The 21,909-nt window shown below is 42.4% G+C and overlaps 1 protein-coding gene across 1 annotated transcript in view; it reads left to right on the top strand.

The window, feature by feature from the left end:
* gpc5a (glypican 5a) overlaps positions 1-21,909 on the top strand; it is a 161,313-nt gene that overhangs the window by 19,989 nt on the left and 119,415 nt on the right. The window contains exons 4-7 of the mRNA XM_084936506.1: positions 14,810-15,270; positions 15,367-15,600; positions 16,230-16,363; positions 16,520-16,645. Coding sequence (XP_084792632.1) covers positions 14,810-15,270; positions 15,367-15,600; positions 16,230-16,363; positions 16,520-16,645 — 955 coding nt within the window. The remainder of the gene's footprint in view (positions 1-14,809; positions 15,271-15,366; positions 15,601-16,229; positions 16,364-16,519; positions 16,646-21,909) is intronic.

The following is a 21,909-nucleotide window of genomic DNA, read 5'->3' as shown; positions in this document are numbered from 1 at the left end:
TTAAAATTATTAATATTAAGTAATAAGGAATATTTTTTTCTGATCTTTTTTTCCCCTCCTTGGAGTGATGATCGCCCTCTTGTGGTGCTTTTTGGTGATTTGCAGATTGGAACTTCTAGAAAAAGTCTGGTCTGTTTTAGCCGTAAAGGACCAATGAGGTAGTCAGAGGTCAAGTTTTCTGAAAATCTTGGTAATGCCACTCGACAATGAGACAATGAGTTGACAAGTTGATACCACAAGTGTGTCTGCTAGGAGGCTGAGGGGTAGCACTGGTGGTTGCCAGTATTTGTCGTCTTTGACAAATGCCTGAATAAAGTCATACCCATCAAAATGATTACTAGGAGTACTGATATTTTTCCCCCCAAATTTCTGTTTACTGGATAATCTGCAATGCAGATGATGCCCTGATAATTCGTGTAGCGGCACCATAAGCCCGAAGTTTGTGATGCTGAATGATCTGTGTCTCCAGCGTTTGGCATAGGTGGATCCTGTTGACATTCCCACACCTGTACTTTGTGTTTAACGCTGATGAAAGGTGATGAAAGGAAAGGTGTCGCCTGTTCACACGTTGAAAAGAGCGGGACCACGATGTATTTTAACTTCACTGTGAACTCGAGAACAGCTTCACAGTACCATCAATAGCATGCCCTTAGACTGGGTCTTGTCTTTCAATGTTATCAAACAATTAGCCTGTACGCAAGGGGACTTATGCACGGCCTCAAATCTTTCTGTCAAATATAAAAAGCCCCGAGTGCATCTTTTTATGTGGGCGAATGAAAGATTGGAAAACTGGGAGGTTAGAAAGGTGTAAAGGCATACTAACCTGGTGGACCTTGAAACATGAATGTGCGGGGAATACTTGCATAAATTGAATACACTGAGACGTGGTTGGATTTGAATGACGATTTAATAGCTCAAATAGTGGGCTTCGAATCTTTTTTAACCTGAACCTTGTGTGGGACCTTTCATTTAGCAGACTCTTTGTCCACCGGGTTTACAGGCGTCCTTTCTTTGTCGTCACCCTTACCAGAGTGTGTGTGTGTGTGTGTGTGTGAGCCATCGCAGGGGCCTCTCTGCGAAATTCCCACAGAATTTGAGCTTGGCTTTGTGATTCAAGGCTGGACAGTTGATCCAGGGGAGGACAGAGGGTGAAAAAGAATGTGAAGAAGAAGAAGAATGACCGACTGAAGGAGAGAAAGTTGGGAGGATGCCAGATTCCATTGAAAGTCTTTGCACAGTGTTTGAAGTCAGAGGATGAGGATTTAGAGGGAAGCAGGATTATTCAGAGTCAATACCCTCCAACAATCCAGGCGTTTGGGCTTCTGCAAGGAAACAATATAGTCAGACTGACTGTGGCTATTTCTTCTGTCATGTATTACAAGCCCTGTATCAGACATGCTGGTTAACACAGTGGTTTTCTAATCTTGCTGACATTGTCCTTAGGTACAGAAATTATATGACATTTTGAAGCGTGTATGTATTTAGTTGTGTGACAGCGAGTTTTACTAGAAGATTGATGCCACTTGTGCGGCAAAATCTGTCAAATAATGAGATAACAGGCAATAACTGGTTTACTTAAAGACTAGAAATAAGGAAACCGCTCCTCTGGCTCCAGGGTAATCTGAACCTCTAAAACTAAAGACTATATTACATCTTGTTTGTGTAATCCTCGCATGAATTAACAATGAAATATTGTTTTAACTCGAGAGCTTTGAAGCAAAGCTAGCTGTTTTTGATGTTTTGTAGTTCTTGTGTAATTGCTGGCCGGCCTGTAGCTCTGTTTTTTGCTTTTGCGCTCTTGCTTTTATCTGAACATGTTTCCACGGTGTACGCCATTTATCATAAATTGCTCCTCTTTATCTTCTTCTTTTCTTCTGCCGTTGGAGTCTGTGCAGTCTCTAGAAACAAACACTAAAATGTTTTAAGTTTTGGGACACCGAAGTCTGACGTCTGTGCTTCTGGTCTCTGATATCTTCGTGTCGTATGGGTTAATCTAGACTGACTTTGGCAATCGCATGAAGATGATTATCAAGTTGATACCTTCTAATCTCGATAAGTGAAGTTATTGTTATGTTACGCGTTCATAGCTGGCATCTAAAAAGTCGCATACAGGGACAAGGGTACTGACAGCAGAGCAGCTGATTTCACAAAGAGGATAAAACAGTGGTATCAGAAAAATCTGAAGAGGTTAAACACATAATAAGTACAAAAACACACAGAGCAGCAGAGTGTGAGTGTCTAACAGCAACAGTGCTGTGCAGGACGTTAGCATTAAAAGAGCTGTATGAATATGTGAGTTCATTTGTGTCATTTATAGTTTAATTTTTTGTTTTTGCTTATTTGTTTATGGCGGGGTGGGTGGGGGCTATGCCTAACATCATCACAGTGATGACACGGTGGCATTAAGGGGTTAAGTGCTTTTGTTCTGTAAGGCTGGAAAAGAATTAGCATATTAATAAAGTTTATCCTGTTTGAAGTCAGGAAGGAAATTTATCAAAAATGCTGACTGTGTAGGTTAAGAGTACCATTAACTTACACAGCAGTTTATGATGGATTACAGTTGTTATTCCAATAAATTAATATTTACGTTAGTGTCACATTAGGAAAAAAAAGTTTTTATTCTTTTATCTGCAGTCCTTGTGTTGTTTAACAGGATGGGAGCAAATAATAAATACAAAAACAAACTTTAACAATTTAAAAAGTAAATAAAAAATCTTTTGTCCACTCAGTGAAAGGCAAAAATGTGCTTCTCCTTATGGCTCTTCTGCTCAACTACTTGGCGTTCTCATTGCTGTTTGCAGCAAACCTGCACAGCAGTCTTCCTGCAGCATCATGTACTGCAGCACACAGCTCTATTTTGTCTCTTTAGATTGGAATTTAGATTAGTTTTAGTTTTTTGAACCACAGAAACCTAAAGCATGTAAACTGCTGTTTTATATTGTCTTTTTTCCATAAATACTCCTTTCTTTTGTTTTTAACTACCCAACATCCTCATCTGACATTCCAGCAGAAACCCTCGAGTGCAGTTACAGTGTCAGACGAGAAGCTAATTGCGGACTCTCCATCATTCTGCTGCCGTGTGTGTTCAGTTTACTGCTGCTCCGGAGATTTATTTCAGCTGACACATTTCCACAAATCCTGGATTGTTTACTGCCTTCCAGAAGTGGACGTTAGCAGTCACGCAGGCTTGCCAGCATGAACACATGTGCACGTGAACTCTCTTCTGTCTTGGCATTTGATCTTTGACTTTTTCTCTCTTTCTCTCACACACACACACACACACAGACACACACACACACACTGCAGCCACTCGATGCATAGAGATGAGCCCTAAAAATACCGACACTTGTCAGCACTTTACATTGTCTCCTGTGTACTCGCGTTTGAAATGTAGATTTATGGCTGCTGGCTGTTTGTCTTAAGGCCATTTTCTAGATTAGATGACACAGTGCTACACTGCTAAACAGGAACTCCTGGTGACAGGTTTACACAGTTTTTAGGATTTACATAGTGTAGAGCAGTGAGGAGGGCAGCGGGGTAATATTGCAGTGTGAAGTTTGCGCAGAAAAGCTGACGGTGCAGCTTAAAAAAATCTTTGCTGTAACAGTGTACAGCAAAGCCTGAGCTCACACTCACCAGTTCCCACTAAAACCATGTTGCTTTGATTTGGTGGTATGTTAAGTGAATGGTTTGGGGCTGTAATAGTCTCTTTTTCTGGAAGTAGCCCTCAAGTTAAACCGGGGTTCTTTAAATAAGTTTGATGTCCAGTTTAAAGGAGGATCGGATACAAGTGTAATGGTTGTAGCTTTCTAAGTTACACAAAACAGAACATATACTGCTGCCTGGCTCTCTCTTTTCTTTTCTTTTTCTTGCAGTACACTAGAGTTAGTGTTTGTTTTTTCTCCTTTTTCCTGTACTTGTTTTAGAAAAGACATATCACTTCTTCTGTCAGCTGGATGGAAGGAAGTTTTTCCTAAGTAAGGAAGGAGTCTTCAGGGATTAGGCGTAGTCGTGTGTGTGATAGAATCCTAAACACAGCAACACACCAAGGCTACTGTCTGTACTCCTCTTACACTCTTCCCCTGCATCCTGTCCTTTCCCCCCTACATACTGGTATAATGGCATAATTGTCCTGCTTATCATTAGTATCCTGGCATGAGTGACAAATGAATGTTGTTTTTACTGTGGGGCGGGGGCGTCCAGTGTCTGGTGTCCTGCTCACTACAGCTGATAAAACTGTCTAATAGAAACATTGTAATCCTCCTCTGATTAGCCTCCTCGGAAGTATCAGCTTCTTTAGTTTGACTGATTGCTGTAAAGGGACAGTTCGAACTGCTTGTATTCCCAGAAGGATGTGCTTTGGTGGCTGTGCTGTGCAATAGCTGGTGGTCCTCTCGCAAAGGAGCGCTTGGGGTCACATTTAAATGCATGTAGTAGGTATCTTTTTTTGTTTGTGTGGGGTTATTTTCGTAGAAGCATATTTTTCAGTATTTCAGATAGAACCTGACTCAACCAATGACCAATGTCAGTGATTTTATATTTAAATATATATAGACAGTATATATATTAGGCCAGCGGTCCCCAACCCCCGGGCCTCGGACCGGTACCGGGCCGTGAGTCGTTTGGTACCGGGCCGCGAGAGTTGAGGCTCAGGTGTGAAATGTATCGTTTTCAGGGTTTTTATTGGTTTTCAGCGTTATTTTGTTATCGTTTTTATCGTTTACTCGGTTTTCCTGGGTCTTTTCACGTGTGTTATGAATAAATTTTCTTTTTTTCGGTACCGGTACTAGTTTTATTTTGTTGTATTTATCCGCGACACCTTAAAGGCCGGTCCATGAAAATATTGTCGGGCATAAACCGGTCTGTGGCGCAAAAAAGGTTGGGGACCGCTGTATTAGGCCATTAATGCCAACAACGATGTTACAGAGTGCCCTCTGGTGGACAAGGCATGCATCATCAGTGCTGATAACACGCTTGAAGGGTGTTTCTCTTGTGTTTTTTGTACTTTTGTAGTTTTCATTTATTGATTGTTATAGATGCTGATATATCGACCGGGCTCCAATGTTAGAGTTCCCTAAACGACTGAGGAGTGAGCAAAAGGAAAAAGATTTTCATTAGTAAGAAAAGTATTAAATGAAATAAAATTTAAAAACAGACAAATTGGAAAATGTACTTTTCATGCTATTAACTTGGCCTTTGGGATATTGTTCATTTTATTTTCGTGGTGCTCCTAATCTGTGTTTAAGATCCTTTAGTGTTGTGGACCTAGAATTTAATTAAGTTGAATTTTTATTTATATAACTCCAAATCACAACGTTGCACAATGGAGCTTTATATCGTAAGGTAAAGACCTACAGTAATACAGAGAAAGTCCAACAATCACTTTGAAAGGACACTGGTGAAAACTCCTTCACACTGGGAGAAGCGGCCATCTGCCGCCACCAGTCGGGGGTGAGGGGAAGAAGGCTGGGCAGAAGTCGTCGTGATGATTTGGGGTTCTTCGCTGCACTGCGTTGGACATTTTCGAAAATGAATTCCTAAGTTTGTCATGGATAGTCATTTGTCTTACAAGATAATGTCCGGGTGGCAGGCCGCCAGCTGAAGCTCAGAAGGAGAATCGTGCAGCAGGACAATTACCCCAAACATCAAAGTAAAATTCCAGCAGAATGATTTCAACCGAAGAAATCCTTGTTTTGGAGCAGCCTAATTATAGCGCAGACCTTAGAGATCATCTGGAATGATATCAAGAGAGCCGCTCACTCCAGACATCTTGATAAACACGGCTGAGCTGAAGCAGATCTGTGAGAGGGGGGAAAAACATGGGACAAAGTTCTTCCTGTACATTGTGCAGCTCTTAGTTTGGATGTTTGAGCTCAGTGCTGCTAAAAAGAAGTTAGATGAGCTATTACATCCAAGTGTTTACTTGTTTTATTTATTTTTCCTTCTGCACTGGTGATATGCAGTGCAGACACAGAGATTATGATGACTGTAAGACTGATTAATGCAGAATACCAGGGATCACATGCTCTTCCTTGCCACTCTTACGTGGCTACTTTAGTTAAAAGTTTATCTTCTTATGTAGGCCAGTCAGTGGGGTCAGATTACAAAGCTTTTCAGACCTTACAACCTAATGTTCCATATCGTGGTCTTTATATAAATCTAATGTAATTACCCATTTCAATAGAGTAATCACTGGCAGCCTGCGTGCATTAGGCCTTCTTTTCAGGTTTATGACAGCCCTGTTGGCTCCATCACTGGCATCTAACAGCTCCCTGAGGCCAGCCGCAGGAAACGCTGAACAGCCTCACACAGAGCCACCTTTGAAAGCTAATGAAAGCTTTATTACGATATTATTATTTTCACTTTGGCTGCTAAGACGGTGACAGCTCGCTCTCCCGTTCTTTCTGTCTGCATTTCTGCATGTGTGAGTCACTTTGAAAATCCTCTGAAAAAGTCAAAGTGTGCTAAACCTGATGTTTGTTTCTGCACGCGTATGAATAGATGTTTGCTCTACACGTACAGCACAAGCGTGCGCGCGCACACACACACACACACACACACACACACACACACACACACACACACACACACACACACAGCTGTTTTTCTGTCTCCTTACACCGACTTATATTCCTTTCAGTGGTTGCTATGATGCTGCCTCCCTAACCCAAACATAACCCCGAACCTAAACTTAGAGACTTTTATATTTCTGTCAATATAAACAGAGAGTAAACACAGAGATCCTCACAACGTGAGTAATACAGGTACACACACCCCTCCCCAAAAGAAGCACTTGTGGTCCTTTTTTATTGACCCTCTCTGCTTCTTTTCCTGAACGGCGTATTAAAGGCCATGTTCACAGCAGAGCTCTGTTCTCTTTGAAGTGTTCAAGTGCTGCAACAGATCCTCAAATATTGACTCTCAAGCCTGCTGCAGAAAAGAGAGTGAGAGAGGGGAAAAGAGAGAGATGGAGAAAAGCAATCCTCGCACAGATATGGACAGATAGAGAGAAGGCTCTTTGTTGTAGGTGGGCGTAGTTAGATTTATGGCAGGATGACTGAATTTGCGTTGGATAAATATGCGTTTGTCAGCTGCTATGAGGTGGGGAGCATATATATGTATATATATATATATATATATATATATATATATATATATATATATATATATATATATATATATATATATATATATATATATATATATATATATATATATATATATATATATATATATATATATATATATATATATATGTGATATCGAGATGTGGAGGAGGAAGTAAACAGAGATAAGGCCTGATGGCAAGCTGAGCCTGATTCCATCCATTAATCTGTCTTAATTTATCCTGTCATAATGCTCCTTTGCCTTCCTTAGTACTGGGTTTCATTACATTTTTAATAAGTCTTTGCGGGCACATTATGTACCTATTGTATGGAAAGTTGCTGTTCCTAAATCTAGTTATCTCAAAACTTTAAATGACTTTAGAAAATGCATGAAAAACTGGTGAAGTCAGGGGTTTTAATGCAAACTGAGCACAGGCACGACTCCATGCAGTTTATTCACAGACCACCCAAAGGAGTGAACAATGCCACAGTAACCTTGTTGAACCTGATTTTTAAACACCAGTGGGAAAGCCTACCGTTCAGCCTTCGACACAGTTCAGGCTCGTATTTTAATAAGATGGCTTTTAGAACAATTCGGCATGAATAAAAATCTCGTGGGCTGGATTCTTGACTTTTTAACAAGCAGAAGTCAAAGAGTCCGGGTACATAGGACCCTGTCCAGTCGGGGATGCGTGCTCTCGCCCTCACTATTTATCCTGTGCAGAAATGTGTCAGAGCAGGTTTGAAAAAACAGGGACATTTTAAAGTCTGCAGACGAGTCTTCAGGATCACGTGACCAGCCGCGTCCCACTCAACGATGATTCTGACAAAAGATGTGATCGTGTATTCATGCACAAGCGACCACGTCCATTAAGGGTTCCATTGTAGAATGTGTTTGGTGTTATAAATATCTTGGAACAATCATTGATTCAAAGCTGAATTTTAAATCAAGCTTTGAAGCTGCGTGCAAAAATGGGGACCAGAGACTCTCGTGTTTGAGAAAGCGTTCTCGTTTCCACGCCGATAAAACCACGATGGTTTTATTTCAGCACGCTTCTGCTCGATCTGTTTTATCCTTTCCCCTCGGTGTCGTGGTTTGAATATTTATCTGTAGAAAACAGAAACTCTCCCAATCAAATTGTTAAGAGATCTTAACAGGCTGATCGGTGAACCACAGCAGAACACAGCATCCCTGTACACCAGATGGTTACAGTGGTTGGTTTGTTCTGGTTTTTCTTGACAGCTAGCTACCCTTTGAACAGTGAGTTTCAGTTTCTTCCTTCTGGAGGAAGATTTCGGGTCCCAGAGTGCAGAAAAGCATGGTTTAAAAACAGCTTTCTCCCAGCCGTCATGACTCAGTTTTTAAAGTTTTTTTGTGCTATGCTTATTTGTTGTCTGGTGTCTGTATTGAGAGTGTGCATGTTAGGATAGACGACTCACGACTGCAGAACCTTTCCTTTCCTTTCCTTTCCTTTCCTTTCCAAATAAATCACATTTCTCTCCCCTTCCCCGTCTCTGTTTCAGAAAACCCTGAGCCAGAGCAAACCTCTGTAACACCTCAGAGCGGGCGACTGTTTTCAGTTTTAAACAATGCCCCCTTTATTGAAACTAAAGACAGAAGGAATAAGAAAACATCCCAGCGCTTTTCTTTCCTCCTGAGCCCTCCCCCCCTTGGTCGTCTGCGGGTCAAGGTGGTCGCACTGCTGGTGTTTACGGTGCTGCAGTTGCCAGATTGGCAATCCAGAAAGTCAAAACTTACTCGGAGAAAGGTTTCGATATGAGATCCTTTATAATGGCTCAGCCAGATATGAACTCCAGGTACCACCATCATACAGACACGCTTAAACATGCCCTAACACATACAAGCACACAGACACACACATACATGAAAGGCTTTACTTGGTGGTTTGTAAATGGGAGCAGGCAGGTGCTCACTCACGTACACTGAATAGCACTTTTGTGCTTCGTCTCAATCTCCTCGTAAATCGCAGCAGCGCTCCAGACTCATTTGCTGCACGTTTGCTCGTGTTTTGGTGCAAAGTCTGATTTGTTTGCCTTACGGTATCTTTTTTTTTTGTGACGCTTCTCTGATCATGTGTTTTTCTGAGCTACCGGCTCGCTCGTGTCCCAGCATATAAAAAATAGGTCTGGTTGTCAGCTACGTCCCCAGCAGAGACTTGGGAAGCTCTGTGCTGTGTGATAATGGCAGCATCCTTGTGTGGATGTTTGTCATGCCAGAAAAGCAAAAATAAGACTATTTTAAACTCTTATCAACCCCCCCGACGGTCCTGCAGTGAGTGGATTTTGGTGAGTAAGTACTTTAGGTGGGTAAAAGTGTGTGCAGTGCTGCGTCTTGCACAGATTAAAGGCAAGTTTTTTTACGCTCTATATCCAGCAGCTTAAAAGTCTATTCATTCATTCATTCATTCATTCATTTTTTTAAGGATAACTCTGACTGAACCAGCTTTCAGTTTACAGCCTGAGAGGAAGCAGGTCACATGTTAAAATAGACCTAATTTATTACCGGGTCCATTTAAAGGAGTGTTCGAACACGTTTCTGGGTGATTTACATAAAGGCACGCTAAAAGTAACTTTTTGATTTTTAGGCTAAGTATTAAAAAAAGGGACATAATCAGGCAGAAGATTGTGGCAACACTGTTTTTATGGGCTTGCAATTTGTGATTTATTCCCCGTTATATACAATGTTCTCCTTAATTGTGAGCATAAAGCAATCTTGAGTCCGTTCGACTCGACACGCCAGAATGTGTCAACAGATGCAATTAAATCCCATAAAGAGAAATAACTTCTTATTGGAAATGACTCATAAATAAATTGCAAACTGGGATGAACCATGAGCCGAAAATACACGTACATTTTTCCACACGCACACACAAGTTGTTGCCCGGTCTCCCTGTATGTCTTTATTGTTTTGTTTTTGTGATGTGGTTATTGTGGTATCTCTGACACTGCCATCAGACTCCATCCTGGAACATCAAAGTGTGCTGGTGCTCTTTGTCATCCTCTAATATCCCACAGTGAAGGCGTAGTTTTCTGTTGACTGTACTGACTGTGCCACCCTAAAAGTCATTGACTTTCATTGTGTGTCTTTAGCTCTGGGATGAGCCGAGCGCACAGCACCAGTGACTCATCCTCTCTAGATGGAGAGTGGCCTTTTCTGCAGCCTATCAGATGTCACCGGGGCTCCTCTGTTGTGGTCACACAGCCGTACACAGAAGATGAATCACATTAATAAAAGCCATCTTTGCATAGCTCTGCAGCTCAGCTGAGGTCAGCTGGTGGCATTTGAAGCTTTTTGAAACCTGAAAAAGTGTCGAGCTTCAAACAAAGTCGCCGATGTTGATGCGTTACGGCGCACATTGAGGGATGCGTCTCGAGTGTTGTGCATTTACTGAATCAACATGCCTCTGCTTATTCTGAGCGCGTGTGAAAGAGAGCCGCAGCTTTTTGGTCTATTGTCTGCTTTTAAAAGAGTCTCTGACTACAAAGGCTCGTCTTATTCCTCATCCTGCTGAGTGATCCTTTTCCTCAATGACGCGTCTGTGAATGCAAATATGCTTAGAAAGAAGTGGAGGCTTGTTGACTTTGTTGGTTTTGCAGTTTTGAATGGTTTGAAGGCCGCGCATCAGTATTTAAATTATTATGAGAGGATTTTTTTTCTTCTTGTCTGTCCGAGCCGCTCAACCTTTCCTGACCTTGATATTAAATAACGTCTAATTTGTAGAAAAATCCTGTGGTTGCAGTAGCTCAGGGTATGAGCTCAGTGGCAGTGGATTACTCACAGGTGAATGTGAGTGTATGTGAGCAAATCTGCCACTGGAGCTGTTTTTCCTTTATGTTTTGATATATCTGGATTAGCAATCACTTGTGGTTGTTTGGTGGGCAGTAGCTGGCGGGAGCATGCGGCACAGGTCAGTTTCAACAGGCTGTGCTGATCTCACAGATTCATATTTGAATAAAAAAATGTCTCCCTCTGGTGGAGAAGCAACCAATCAGCATCTTGTTATCAGTTTACATCTTCAACTTGTTGACCATGTACTTTTTGATGTATTACTGTAACAGCAGTATTGATTTACTGTCTTAGATGTGAACCCGATGCCTCATCTGCTTTCTTGCTATCACAATATCTCTGTTACTCCCCGACACAATCAGATGCACAGAGATGTAGGGAAAGGGAGACAACACAAGGGAGTGGAAGGAAATGATTTTGTTTGGTTTTGCGTGAAGTGCCAGAGGCTCCGACCTCAAGTGTAACTCATCACTCTGTTAGCTACCCCTGTCACAGTTAACCAGATCATCCTACATTAAAGAAAATGAGAAGAACAGCAATTATGGAAGAAATGAGGGAAATGGGATCAAATTTAAAAGCCTTTTAGACATGGAGAAAGGCTCAGCTACGTAGGAATTCAACTGAGGGGCCTTTGTGATATAATAGCCAATATATCTGGATGATAGCTGCGGACCTTCGAGCTTTCAAACATGAAATGTTCATATATCAGTTTATTTACCATGCGAGCAGGCGAGGGAGGCATCTGTGCAGTTTGATGGGTGGCATGCTGTAATGGCTTGTAGTGCCTCCAAATGACGCACATGATACATTGAAAACTACACTTTTTTGTTTTACATTAGCTAACTTTTTTTTCCGTTCTTCTCCATTTGGCAGAATTTCACTCAAACTCTCATTCCCCAATTTTACATTTGAAGTTTATATATCGATGCAGTCTTTCACCCGAGCGTAAGCATTTGGCTACCTTTTCAGTAGCCAAATGCTTTTTATCTCTCATGTAATATTTTCCATAGCTGGTCAAACAAAGTTTTTTGCCCGTCTTACTTTGGCTGTGTGGTTGTGAGGCAGTATTTACACGTATATCAAGCTGCTGTAGTTACTTAAGAAGAGCAGACATTCAGTAAAAGTCACTCCACAGTGATTTCAATCATGCTGCTTCAGCATCTCCTCCTCCCATCACCAGAAATGCAAACATGACTGGTGTAGTGGGGAGGGTCACTGACAGCCAGAATACACACGGGCAGGACGGGCACGTTGTCTCATCCTCGGCTTTGTTTTTAACAGACAGAAACAAACCCTCTAAAGTTTCTATTAAAATGCTTTTATATGAAAATAGGCAATTAGAACATTTAAAGAAATATCATCCACACTGCACATCTATTAGTGCATTTTTATTTAGGCAGGATGGAAATAAAAGATTTGCAGCTCCACTGCAGAATACCGCATGTTTTGAATCGCCTGTGGGTTGGAGGGTTTGACCTTTCATTAACCTAACCAACTATTGTGTTGTTAATTGCTTACTCATTTATGCTGCTCAATCAGATCAGCTGTGCTGGGCTATGCAACATCAACACTAACAACATGGCTGAAGGGTGTTTCCCGCTGTCTTCTTTACTTCTTACATTTTCATTTACCTACAGTTACAAATGCCGATACCGTTAGATTTGCAGATGGCTGATATTGGCTTGCTTATGTGTTGGTAAGGCTCTAATTTTGCCTTAAACTAACCAAACAGCGGACATGAAAAGTCTAAAATGAAACTCCAGTTTTGTAAGATAGCCAGCTAGTTGCTGTCTTTGTTGTCCTGGGATTTTGCTTGTGGATTTCTCTCTTGCTCTGAAGCAGATGTGAGTGTTGACGGTTGAACCTCGATCTGCCACCAAGTCAAACCTTTTGCCCTCCTTTATTGATGAAACCATCAATCTCAGCAGTTTTAAACAGGTCCAAATATTAAAAGATGTACCTTCTTTTCATCCTCCACATAGCTCCTCCGCGTCACTTTCCTTCCATCTTTCCAGTTTTTTCGCTCTCCTTATTATTTCTGTCCTCAGGCTTACCCAGAAGCCTGGCCGTCGGACGAGGGCTTCACGTGAAAGGCTCTGCTTCCCACTCACCATCTTCAATGAAAAATAACATGTCGGGCAGCTTTTGTGTCGGTGCCGTGAACTAGTTTAGACAGCAGAATTTGTGATCAGCTTTATTATTCAAGCCTTTTAAGTTCGCTTTAATGTACCTATGATGAGAGATTTATATCCCAGGGAACAGAGGGAGAAGAAAGCAGCGAGAGAGATAAAACAGAGACAAATTTGTTTACTCCACAGATATTCATTACGTGCTTTGACAGGTGGGATTCATTAACTCCATAATCTAACGTGGTATACCCCCCCTCCCCGAAGCATGCACTATAATCCCCGTGGGACCCTTCATAACTCTGCCTCACACACCTGAGGCAGTAAAAATTTCAAACTGTACTCTGTGAGCACATATTTCTTTCCGTTTCTCTGACGGTCTGCGTGCGTGTCTGTTTCACACACACACACACACACACACACACACGCACGCACAAACACACCTTACACTCCAACAGCTGCTGCTCTTGTCTGTGCCGCTTTTGTGTGTCTTTTTTACACGCTCTCTCCCTGTTTTTCATGTTGCTCTCTGACCAGAGCACTTGCTGTGTAGGAGGCGCGGCTTTCTTTTTCTCATTCACACACAAACACACATCTTTGAGGCTCGAGATCACAGAAGGCCTGTGATCACGCTCTTTTCCTGGTGACTAGGTGTTTAGTGCTGCCTCTTGAGATGGTGCGCCTGTAGGCATGCCAGATCCCTCTCTGTCCGCCCTGCAGTCGCCCTCACCAGGGGGGCCTTCGGTCAATCTTTCTGCATCGGTGCGTATTATGCAGCATTGGACAGTCTAAGCTCACTCTCAGACTCTTGGCCCCCCCCTCTAGGTAGCTCCAGGCGTTCGCCCTTACTTTTGCCTCACAACTCATGACAAGCACATGATGTGAGAAAGGCCGTGGCTCAGGTATAAGCCGAGACAAAGGGATAAAGGCCAGCTTACTGCCCTTGTGAACCATGCCCTATTGTGCTAGGATTATTCCGTCTTGTAGGGAAAACGCAGAGGCGTTCTCACATCATGTTCAGGAAATCTTACGCTCACGTGCGACTTTTTACGTGTTCAGTCAGGAAAGAAGAAACAAAGAGTCAAACATGGTTTTAATTGGTCTTGGAATATACGTGCCTTTTGTGTGCAAGTTGGATAGATGCAATTTCCTTTTTCACAGAGGAATTGAATTAAATGAATTGAATCGCTTCACTGGTTAAACACTGCGTATGTACGGAAGCTCCACTCACATTATGTATCACAGCAGTCCCCACTTCAGTGTGTTCCCGTCTCTTTCTTTGCCATTTTTCTTTGTCAGCTCAACTTTTGATTAGAGAACAAATTGCTTCCCTGCACGTACTCCCCTCGCTCTTTCTGGAAAGACACGGGGAGCTGCAGCCCCTGCTGGGAGCCCTAGAGACTCGTCTTCTCTTCTGTTTCTCTTGATTTGGTATTAATGGAAGCAGAAGTTCTATAAGAGTATTGTACTGTGTATGTAGCTCTGTTCATGCCAGAGCAGTTTTAGCCATTATTAGAAGCTCTGTTGGAGGATTTTTAGGCTTTTCCTTTTGAATATCCCGCTCTTGTTGGCTTTAACTCTTTTCTATATATTTGACATCCTCCTTAATGATGAGTTCTGACACCTCAGTATATGTCAATAAAGGCGTGATGATGACTGTTACATAGCAGGTATCTTTCACATCTTTTACTCCTAGTGTAGAGTTCAAATTAAAGGTGCTGAAATATGAAGTTTTGAATTTTTTCTTTCTCCTGTTGTCTGTCTCACAGAGTCCTTCGAGGCCTTGTTGTGGCAGGCGGAGAATTACACCATCACCCTCTTCCAGGATTTGTATCACAGCATGGCTGATCAGGCTGCGGGTCCTGTGCGGGAACTCTTCACTGACATCAGCCTCTTCCTGCTGGGCTCTGAGTTCAGTGTCGATGAGTTAGTGCAGCGCTTCTTTGACGCGCTATTCCCTCTGGTCTACAATCACCTCATCAGCCCGAGCCTCAGCGGCGTATCGCTGGGCCACGCCGAGTGCGTGAGGTCATTAAGCCGCAGCGTCAGACCGTTTGGCGGAATGCCCGGTCACCTGGCCGATCGGATTGCTCGCTCCGGGGTCTCTGGGAAGCTTCTTCTTCAGGCGCTGCACCTGGGAATCGAAGTCATCAATACCACGGACCACTTACAGCTAAGCCGCGAGTGCAGACGGGCCCTGCTTAAGATGCACTACTGCCCTCATTGCCAGGTACGGATGGACCTCTCTGAAGCAAGCGTATCGATCTGAATTAATGAAACTTCTTTTATCGTCAGCACTGATCGCTCTGTAATTTTTGCTCCACAGGGCTTAACCCAGTCCAAGCCCTGCATGGGCTACTGCATCAACGTGATGCGAGGGTGTTTGGCGAGCATGGCAGAGATTGACATCCACTGGAGGGAGTTTGTACGCTCGCTGGAGGGCCTGTCAGCAAGGATGCATGGACCTCAGGATTTGGAGCAAGTGCTTCTGGGAATTCACAGGCTCGTTCATGATGCTGTCAGGCATGCTCAGGAAAATGGACCGCGGCTCTCGGCACAGGTTTAGATCATGACGAATGATTTAATGTTGTTTGAGATGAGTAGAGTTCAAACTGTGCTGAGGTTCTGCAGGAGGTAAAACTGGTGTCCACTGTTAATGTCTGAGATTAAGAGGAGATTAATAAGGAATTTGAAAAAGTCTTGAAGATATTATTTAGGTTTAATAGGATAAATTACCTTTAATAAATTAAATAACTCCTCACAGGTACATCAGTGTTTGTTTGGTCAGAAATTGCAAATCCTTCAATATTATGAGAACATCTTTAGAGGCACTTTTTTTCTTTTGACGTGTAGCTCAATTCAGGCAGCTTTTTCTGGGAACTGGAAGCCCCGGGGTGCTTGCTTCTGAGAACACCAACTTTGCAGAACTAATTGAGGCACCACAGCTCCATCTAGTGGTCAACTAAAGCTGCTGCTGCTCAACAACCCTGCACATACAGTAGATTCAGAAATTGGACATGATAGGCTTGGCTGCACTAATGGCTTCAGTATAAACATGTGCCACTCACTTATATAAATTAAGGCCAATTTGTTATGCGCCAGAACAGTTTAACGAGCGAATTCTTTAAATGCTTGTTTCTCCCTCAGTGTTTAGAGTGTTTAATTTCTGTCTGTTTCATCGGGTTATAGGTTTACAAACTGTGCGGCCCACCAAGCAGGAAGCCTGCTCAGTCGGTCAGCATCCAGCACAGCAGCAGCAGAGAATCCATCCCTCTTAAAGCGTCTGTCAGAGCGCCGGGAGGCTCACTCGCTAACAGGAGAAAGTAAGTGGGAGGAAGATGTCAGATATGTGGAGAAATGGTGCCATTCTTCTTCTTCTTCGTCTTTTTTAAATGGTTTTTATGCACAATTAAAATACACAACGCTTTATTGAACAAGTTAATTAGCTGCGCGCTTCCATGTGGCTGCTGCTTTTGCAGGGATTTTCTAAGCAGTCTGCGTCTGTACCTCACTTACTACGGCGGCCTGGCTGATCAGCTGTGTGCGAGCAACCTCGCATCCAATGACGCGCTGTCCTGCTGGAACGGAACAGAAATCGTTAAAAGGTTTGTTTTAAAGATGTAAATGATGCATACAGACGGTGTGACACATTAGATAAAGCCATGTTAGTGTGGTAAAACGTTTTTTTTGTAAGCCTCTGAAATTAATTTAGAGGGATCAAGGGTGTTTTTGGAGAGATAATCATCGAAATTTGATGTGATATTCAGGTATTTCTTTTAATTTGTCTCCCATCTGTAGTTTATTTAGCCAGCGGGCATGCTGTCAGAATCCGTCACTGATAATTTTATCGTTTAATTTCTGACATCATGCTGATGGAGACACGCCAACGCTCAGTGATACAAAAGGATTCATCAAATTCATATTAGAAATGGTACTGCAGGTATTTTCAAATGCCTAAAAGATGCACGTGAATTGAAAAACAGTTTTGTTTTTGGTTGATAGGCTTACTTAAAGAAAACTGCTAACAGCAGTTTGGAAGGAAGTGACATTTTTTGATGTGATGTTTTAGCTTCACTCTGCAGATTCATGCACGTGCACGGTTTGACTCGAGGAGGCTGCTTTGACATTCGTCTGCTAGAAGTTTCTTTGCAATCTTCTTGCTAGTATGCTAGTCTCACCCAGCTGAGACCAACATACCTACATGCAGGCGCTATCTGTGATGTCTCAGCTACACTTGAAGCCACACGTGCAATCTAACATGACACCCTGGGCGGAGAATTCTGCCTGCAAAGAAGTCTAACTGTTAAATGAACTGACAAGGATAAAACAATAATGTAGTTCAAAGATTTGGTTGCTTTAAAAAAAAAAAAAACCCTTTAAGGTTGTCTTCTTGTGCATCTCTTTACTGCTCTCTTTAAATTTGTCCTTTTATGACTTTATGACACTTACAAGTCTGGATTTCAGCATGGACTTCAAACTTTTACAGAGACCAAACATTGATCTCTTTCAAACTGACACAACTTTCATATGAACAGTCGTTCTCACTGATGACAGCTGGGCCTCTAGCTACAACACAGAGCCCAAACATTAGTCTACAGTTGAAGAATCTGCAGTGTCTGAGCCCAAAAGCGATCCACGAGTTCAGTGGCGGCTGTGGCTCAGGAGGTAGAGCGGGTCGCCCACCAACTGGAAGGTCGGTGGATCCCTGCAGTCTGCCTGTCACCGTATCTGAGTTTCCCCCGGTGCGAGTGTGTGTGTGCAAATGTTAGACCAAGCGCTGAGACACAGGAAAAAGTGCTTGTATGAATGTGTGTGTGTGATTGCTCAGTATACCTGTCCCTTTACTTGCTCTTCCAGAAACTTTGACCACTTTCCCAAAATTCAGATTGAAGAGTCACTGTTTTGAGAGACTGGAGGGAATTTTGTGTGCATCAAAGAGGCTCGAGTGTAAAAGGACTGAAGCGGACTTTGAGGTAATGATTTGAAAATATCAGCTGTGGACGTAAAGATAAACTTATCTCCCCGATTGATTTAAATTTGCCCAAATAGGGTTTTTAAACAGTTTAAAACGACGGATGCAATATTGTTGAAACATGAAGTATAATCCCATTTTACATGAGGTCAAAAGGTTTCCTTCTTTCCTGTCATGAATAGGCTGTTTGTGCACCATCTGACCCTGCTCATATATATTGCCCCCTACAAACACCATGACACCACTGTAGAATTAATCTATTAGCTGTTACTGCCCGCACACATAGATCTTGGATATGAATGGTTGTGAGCTGGAGCAGACAACCTGGCCTCTTTCACGGTATCCGTCAGTGGCCTTGTCTCCATTACATCACAGCTCTCGATCTTACCCGTGCTGTCATCACTCAAGGACCCCTTCATATATTCTCAGTCTGCGGTTGTTCCTCTTAACTGTCAGCTACTGTCAGGGCTGCTGAAACGACAGGTGGGCCTGTATTTCAAGCCACAGTGAGGTTGGAGTTGCCAGTTCAGGTTAGACGGTCTATTGTAAAGGATGACAGCTGTGTTGAGATTGTTTCGCGGCGCCGTGTGAAGGTAAGAGGGAAGGAGCGGGGAAAAGGTCTTTCAGGACGTTCGCAGCAAACGGAGAGATTCAGAGTTCTTAAGAAAGTAGCTCAGTGCTGCTTATCAGAAGTGGCATTACTATGGAGACGGAGTATCAAGGTTAAGTTTCATTCTGCTGTCGACAATTTACTCTTTTCATCTTCTGCTATTTTTTGCCTTAACACCTCGGGTTTCCATCGCAATGGAGTGCAGCCATCTCTGAGAATAGAGATGTTTCTTAAGTGCCGGAGAAAGAGGCAGGCCAGCAGGCTGCAGCCTGTCTATCATGTCTGGCAGCAGCCGCTGGGAAATGCTTATGGTCTGTGGGCGTTCCTCTGCAGTTTAACCCTCCTTTCTTTCTTCCACTTTCACTCTAACACGTATTGATAGGGAGTCCTTCACCTCAGGTTCACTCACAGCTTCGCTTCATTTTGATTTTGCCATTACTGCAAAAGCAGAAGGATTGAGAGACATTAAGAATCGGGGGAGACCGGGCTCCGAGGAGACTATCGAGCAAAGTCCCTGCAGCTTAGCAGCCTTCCTGCAGATCTGCAATCTTGTGCTGCTTTCTATTAGCCTAGAACCATAGATGAGTGGCTGGGAGTCAACACAAGCTGAGACAAAAGCAATAAATAACCTCCTGCCTACGGGTCATAACCCAACATCCACTGAGAGAGAGGGGAATAAAACTCACTGCTGGCTGGTGGCTGATTTACAGAAGCTTATCGAGGCCTCTGAGACCTTAAACGATTAGTGCAGTTGGTGCGTGTGTGTGTGTGTGTTCGTGTGCGTGTGTTATGTGTCTGAAACTGTATGTTGGATTGTGCACGGATGCCTTTTATAACAGCTCTTTGTGTGTGCTGGCACAGATTGTTTTATGGTCTTAAAGGAGGACTAAGGCAACCAAAGCTTTGTCGTTTTTAATAAAAAGGCTGAGCACAAAAAACATGACACAGGAGCCTGAGATTTAAGAGAGATTTAATGCACGTCCTCATCACGGTCCCTGGTAAACAAAGAGATAAAGAACAATCAGATAAGATCATAAAAGAAAAAACACAAGCCGCTTTTATCTCATGTCGATGACGTGGCCTTGCTTCAAGGGGGAATTAGTTCTCCTATTCTTTCTCCGTCTCCCGGTTTGTCGCTCATGCTGGGAGGGAAAGAAATCGCATGAGGAATTAATCTGTGTTATAGATAATAAACAGATTTTTTCTCTTCTTCTTTTGGTGACAGCTAAGTTCACCTGTTATAACCCCACGGCGAGGCTCCGCGTGGAACAGAAGCAATGTGTTAGCCGTGGATGTGTAAATATGACAAGAATAAGAAAAACTTATTCAATTTACAATCCCTGCAGAGCAGTCAGCCTCGTAATTTGCTGCTTTGATCTGTAATAACATGTTCTCACGCAAGCTGTCTCTTAACTGGCGCTGAATGCTTTGTAGTCTTTATTGTCCAGGTTTAAAGCAGAATTTTGACCATTTTTCGACTCCTTGTTTTAAGAATTTTGCACCTTACTTCTGCACTGTGTGTTTGTGCTTTGACGTTGATACAAGTTTGAGAGCTTTTTTGTGTTTTTTGTGCCATTTATTGTCCTCCTCGGGGCGAGGTGAAAGCAGCTGCATATGAAACACGGACAGTTTTCCCTTTCTAAACTAACAAGCTGCCCATTTCCTGACTGAATTGTTTACGTATACGTGGGTTCACCGCTTTTCTTTTTTCTCTTTTCATTTCACTTCTCAGCATTTCTTGGCACATGAAATAGTAAAGTTAAGGGATTGGGGCAAAGGTGTCATTTTCCCAACGACATGACATATTCAGGCGTAAACAACAAAATATAGTCTGTTATTCATAAACTTTTTCATGATTTCAGGCTTGAATGAACCACTGTGGAGCTCATTTAGACTCATTTTGAATATTTGTTTGTCCTCCAATAAAGTGGGGACGATTTATCTTATAGCCTCTCGGTAAGCCACAGAGATTGGCTGATCTTATGATTGGCTGGCTCTTGCAAACAGAAGGTTTGAACAGCAGCTGCTGTTCAACCTCTTTAAATGTTAAGGTTTTATGCTTCAAGATATTATCATGACAAAAGTCCGGTCCTTAAAATGAGGTCATTACAACCTCAGATGAACTTGAACTGGATATATTATACTGTGTTGTTTTGTAAAAATTAAGCCCCAATGCAGAAGCAGCGTGTGAACATAATGCAAGAGTACAATGATTCCAACCACATCAGTAAATCTACAACAGAATCAGTTAAAGTAAAGAATCAGCGTGCTGCTGTGGTCAAAGTCTAGACCTCAATCTGATTTAAATGTTGAAGAGGAGAGCTGAGCCTCAATGCAAACCTGAACTTGAAGAGAATTTCAGAATTTCTTCATAACAATGTGAGAGACTGAAAACAGTTACTTCAGGTTGTTACTACAAAAGCTGGTTCTACAGGATCCTGAATCATGAGCTTTTCTTAGTTTTACACACACAGCTTCTGGATTTTGTAAATAGATGAATACTTATGGAACACCCTCTACTCAGTTTGAGCACTAGTAGTGCTTTTTCATTCACACAGTCACGCACACACTTTCATACATTGCGTTTATCTAACATTTACATTAATTCGCACTCTGATGGGCACAATCTGGACTCAGCATCTTGTTCAAGGATACTTCGACACATGGACTGAAGGATTCAGAGAAATCACCAACCTTTAGACTGGTAGAAGGCCCGCTCTACCACCTGAGCCACAGCCACCTCTGAATAAAAAGAGCGTAGTATGTCATGTGTTGTTGTTCATCACAGCTTTAATGACCTAACATTAATATAGCCTGGATTATCTTTTAAAATGTCCTGATATGTAAAACCTCAGAGCCGGCGGGGGTGTACTTTCTTTTACTATGCCTGTATTTATAAGGCTTTTTTTCTTTTCTTTTCCTTTTTTTGAAGTCCTGTTTTCAAGCACTAGACCTCAGCTGGTGCTCTTTTACCTCCATGTATTTGAGGCAAATGTTAAGATATCTGCTGTTCCATTAACCACCGCAGAGGCAGTTTAAGGATTTTAAGTGGTTTCACAACCGTGTAAAATACAGAGTTTGAACTTATTAATGTTCATTTCAAAGCTGATCGTGCTCAGTACTGAGTACTCGTGTAATGAAGTAGTATTGACTGCTCAGTACTCATCAGCCTGTTGATTGGCATCATGGCTCAGGTGCTCCCATCGCTATGTAGTAAATACTTTCCCATTCTTACAATTCCTACCAGCGGATGAAAACAACCAGCTGTTATAGCAGTGCTAGAAAGC

Source organism: Perissodus microlepis, chromosome 1, assembly GCF_051167445.1.
Source record: "Perissodus microlepis isolate ML-2025 ecotype Zambia chromosome 1, ASM5116744v1, whole genome shotgun sequence".
In the NCBI taxonomy this organism is placed as follows: Eukaryota; Metazoa; Chordata; class Actinopteri; order Cichliformes; family Cichlidae; genus Perissodus; species Perissodus microlepis.
Note: the sequence above shows the minus strand (reverse complement) of the source record. Positions and strands in the feature narration are given on the sequence as shown.